Source organism: Oryctolagus cuniculus, chromosome 6 (genome assembly GCF_051225735.1).
Source record: "Oryctolagus cuniculus isolate XC-2025 breed Fujian yellow rabbit chromosome 6, ASM5122573v1, whole genome shotgun sequence".
Lineage (NCBI taxonomy): Eukaryota > Metazoa > Chordata > Mammalia > Lagomorpha > Leporidae > Oryctolagus > Oryctolagus cuniculus.
The window spans coordinates 899,627-903,299 of record NC_142872.1 but is presented as its reverse complement, the minus strand read 5'-3'; the positions used below and the strand labels follow the sequence as shown (position 1 = coordinate 903,299).

Sequence of the window (3,673 nt, the reverse complement as noted above, 5' to 3'; positions counted from 1 at the left end):
TAGAACCCGGTGTGCTGGCGCTGCAAGGCAGAGGATTAGCCTATTGAGCCGTGGCACCGGTCTATAGGAGTCTTTTTAATCAGTATCAAATTTAGCTCCCAGCACTGACCTGTTGTCTTTCAAATATTTTGCCAACAGTGTTACTCCCAGAACTCTGATTTATCCAACTATTCATAGTTACATCTGCCAACTACCCCAATGACTTTTTGATAAATTGGAGAGTGAATATGGTTACAATTTATGTACATATGAGCTATTTTTTGATATTTGAAAAAAAAAGAATCAAGGGCCTTGAAAAGACTTAGGAAATCTGAATGGGACTTTCCAGCTCATAGTTGTGTTAAATCACTGGAAGCACCATTTAAAACTGAATCCATTGCCGGCCGGCGCCATGGATCACTAGGCTAATCCTCCGCCTAGCGGCGCCGGCACACTGGGTTCTAGTCCCGGTCAGGTCGCCAGATTCTGTCCCAGTTGCCCCTCTTCCAGGCCAGCTCTCTGCTATGGCCCGGGAGTGCAGTGGAGGATGGCCCAAGTACTTGGGCCCTGCACACCATGGGAGACCAGGATAAGTACCTGGCTCCTGCCATCGGATCAGCACGGTGCGCTGGCCGCGGCGGCCATTGGAGGGTGAACGAATGGCAGAAGGAAGACCTTTCTCTCTGTCTCTCTCTCTCACTGTCCACTCTGCCTGTCAAAAAATTTAAAAAAATAAAATAAATAAAAAAAAAACTGAATCCATTGCAAAAAAAATGGTTTAGATTTATGCAGTTGTGGTTCCAAAATGTCACTACAAAGAACAGAAGCCATGAAAGAGTCTCTCTCTCTGCTTCTTCTCTCTCTCTGTTTGTCTCTGTGTGTGTGTGTGTGTGTGTGTAAACATGGAAGTTAAATTTAAATTTGCATTACATTTAGAGCTCTGTTTCAAGGAATGTGTGTCTTTACCTCTTCTGGGTCCTAACACCTCAGGGACACCTCATTGTGGTGGATTCATCTTTAGAAACTTCACAGAGACTACAGCACAAAAGCATGCAGGTAAAAATGACAAAACTGAAAAGAATGGAGCAAGTTTGTACTCAGTACCTGGGGAAGCTACAGGAAAATTGCATAAGAAAATCCATGATATAAAATTGTACCAATTCTTTATTTTAAAATTGAAAAAAGATAATTTATAATCTATTTTCTAATTTGAGAATATTCAGCTTGTAGAAGTTATGTGGCTTCAGAAATAATTTATGTTCCTCAAAAATTAACTGTAGAACTAATATTATTCATCATCCAAATATATATATATGTTATATATTAAGATTTATTTATTTATTTGAAAGTCAGAGAGAGAGTGAGAGGGACACAGAAAGATCTTCCATCCACTGGTTTATTCCATAGATAGCTACAACATCCAGGCCAGGCTGAAGCCAGGAGCTTCACCTGGGTCTCCCACATGGGTAGCATGGGCCCAAGAACTTGAACCATTTTCTGCTGCTTTTTCCAGGCCATGAGGAGGGAGCAGGATCAGAAATGGAGCAGCAGGAACTTGAACCACTGTCCATACGGGATGCTGGTGTCACAGTTGGTGGCTTTATGCCTCAGTACCAGCCCCCAAATACAATTTTAAGTTATCTTCTGGCAACAATTAATACTAGATTGGGATTTTTTTAGATTTATTATTTACTTGAAAGTAAGAGGGACAGAGAGAGAAGGAGACCAAGAATTTTCCATCTGCTGGTTTACTCCCAATGGTCACAATAGCTGAAGCTGGGCCAGGCCTAAGCCAGGAGCCCAGAACTCCTTCTGGGTCTCCACAGAGGTGGCAGGGGCTCAAATATTTGGGCCATCTTCTGCTGCTTTCCCAGGTACATTAGCAGAGAACTGAATTGGAAGTGGAATAGCCAGGATGCAAACTAGTACTCTCATATAAGATATGAGCATTGAAAGAGGTGGTTTAACCCATAATGGCAGTCCCAAGATTTGTACTTTATTGTTTAGCAAGGATATGTAAAATCATAGAAATAATGGATAAGTCATTTTTATATTAAACTCACAACTTTTTAAAAGATTTTTATTTGCTTATTTGAAATTCAGAGTTACAGAGAGATACTGAAAGACAGAGAAAGAGAGAGAGAGAGAGAGAGAGAGAGACAGAGAGAGAAATCTTCCATCTGCTGGTCCATTTCACAGATGACGGCCAGAGCTAGGAGCCAATAACATTACCCTGGTCTCCCATGTGGGTACTGGGGAACAACTACTTGGTCCATCTTCTTTTACTTTCCCTAGGGCATTAGCAGGGAGCTGGATCACAAGTGGAGCACCTAGGATATGAACTGGCACCCATATGGGATGCCAGCATCACAAGTGGTAGCTTAACCGACTATGACACAACACTGGCTCAAAATTCACAACTTTTGCTGTTGATTCAAAGACTTAAAAGGAGAGTGGGTTCATGTCATGACTTACAGCATCCTTCCTGGTTCAACGATTTAATATCAGTATTTCTTTAAGCGGATCCCCTTTCTCAGCATCCTTTGAAGAGCATCCTTCACCTCTTTGTTCCTCAGGGTATAGATGAGAGGGTTCAGCATGGGTGTGACCACAGTGTAGAAGAAGGTGAAGAACTTGCCATATTTGGAAGAGAAGTTGGTCTTAGGGTCTGTGTACACCATTGCCACTGTCCCATAAAACATGAAGACCACAAGGAGGTGGGAGGAGCAGGTGGCAATGACTTTCTGCCTCCCCTCCTCTGACTTCATTTTCCCCACTGCTTGAGCTATACGGCCATAAGAAGTCAGGATCAACCCCACAGGCACCATGGTGAAGATGACAGCAGAGATGGTTAACTGCCACTCATTGATGGAGGTGTCACCACAGGCCAGGCGTATGAGCACAGGAATCTCACACAGAAAGTCATCCGGACAGTGATGGGGGCAGAAGAGCAGCTGGAGTGTAACAGGAGATAAGATAAGTGACTCTGTCAGACCTGACATCCAGGCCATGAGCGCCAACTTCCAACAGAGTGGACGGTGCACAATGGTAGTATAGCGCAGAGGCTGACACACAGCAACATAGCGGTCAAAGGCCATGGCCACCAGCAAGATGCACTCTGTAGCACCAACACAGAGGAACACACAGAGCTGCATGACACAGCCTGCATAGGTGATGCTCTTGTCTGGCCCCCACAGGTTTGACAGCATCTGGGGAACACAGGCTGTGGCCAAGCAGAGATCCAAGAAGGAAAGATTGCTAAGAAAGAAGTACATGGGGGTGTAGAGACGAGGGTCCATGCATGAGAGCAAGATGATGGTTGAGTTGCCCAGGATAGTCACGAGGTACAACATGATCACAATCCAGAAGAGAACCACCTCTACCTGGGGCCATTCAGAGAATCCAAGAAGGATGAAGCCCACCGGGAAGCTCTCATTGGTCATTTCTGTTGCATTTTCATTTGGTTTTGGATGGAATGTTAAGTAAAGTTTTATAGATGAATTTTGTAGACAGACTCTACTGCTGTTTATTTAGAAAAAAACAACAATATTACATTTCTAGGAGCCTTTAAATAGGATATATTGGTGCTTTCCTTTATATTAAATCAATAGAATACAGTCTCTTCCTCTCCACAAGGCTGCATTGTTTGCAACAAGTGGATGTTTTCAAGATATGACCACTTGCAATTCATCTC

The 3,673-nt window shown here is 43.4% G+C and overlaps 1 protein-coding gene across 1 annotated transcript; it reads right to left on the bottom strand.

Moving 5' to 3' along the window:
• Positions 1–2,483: 2,483 nt before the first annotated feature.
• Positions 2,484–3,422, bottom strand: LOC127488835 (olfactory receptor 2H1-like). The gene has a single exon (XM_089335465.1). It carries the CDS (start codon positions 3,420–3,422, stop codon positions 2,484–2,486), a length of 939 nt encoding a protein of 312 aa, XP_089191591.1.
• Between the last annotated feature and the right edge of the window lie 251 nt (positions 3,423–3,673).

Excerpts from the sequence above, each read along its gene's own strand:
- LOC127488835 (XM_089335465.1), bottom strand. The coding sequence starts at position 3,422 with ATGACCAATGAGAGCTTCCCGGTGGGCTTCATCCTTCTTGGATTCTCT.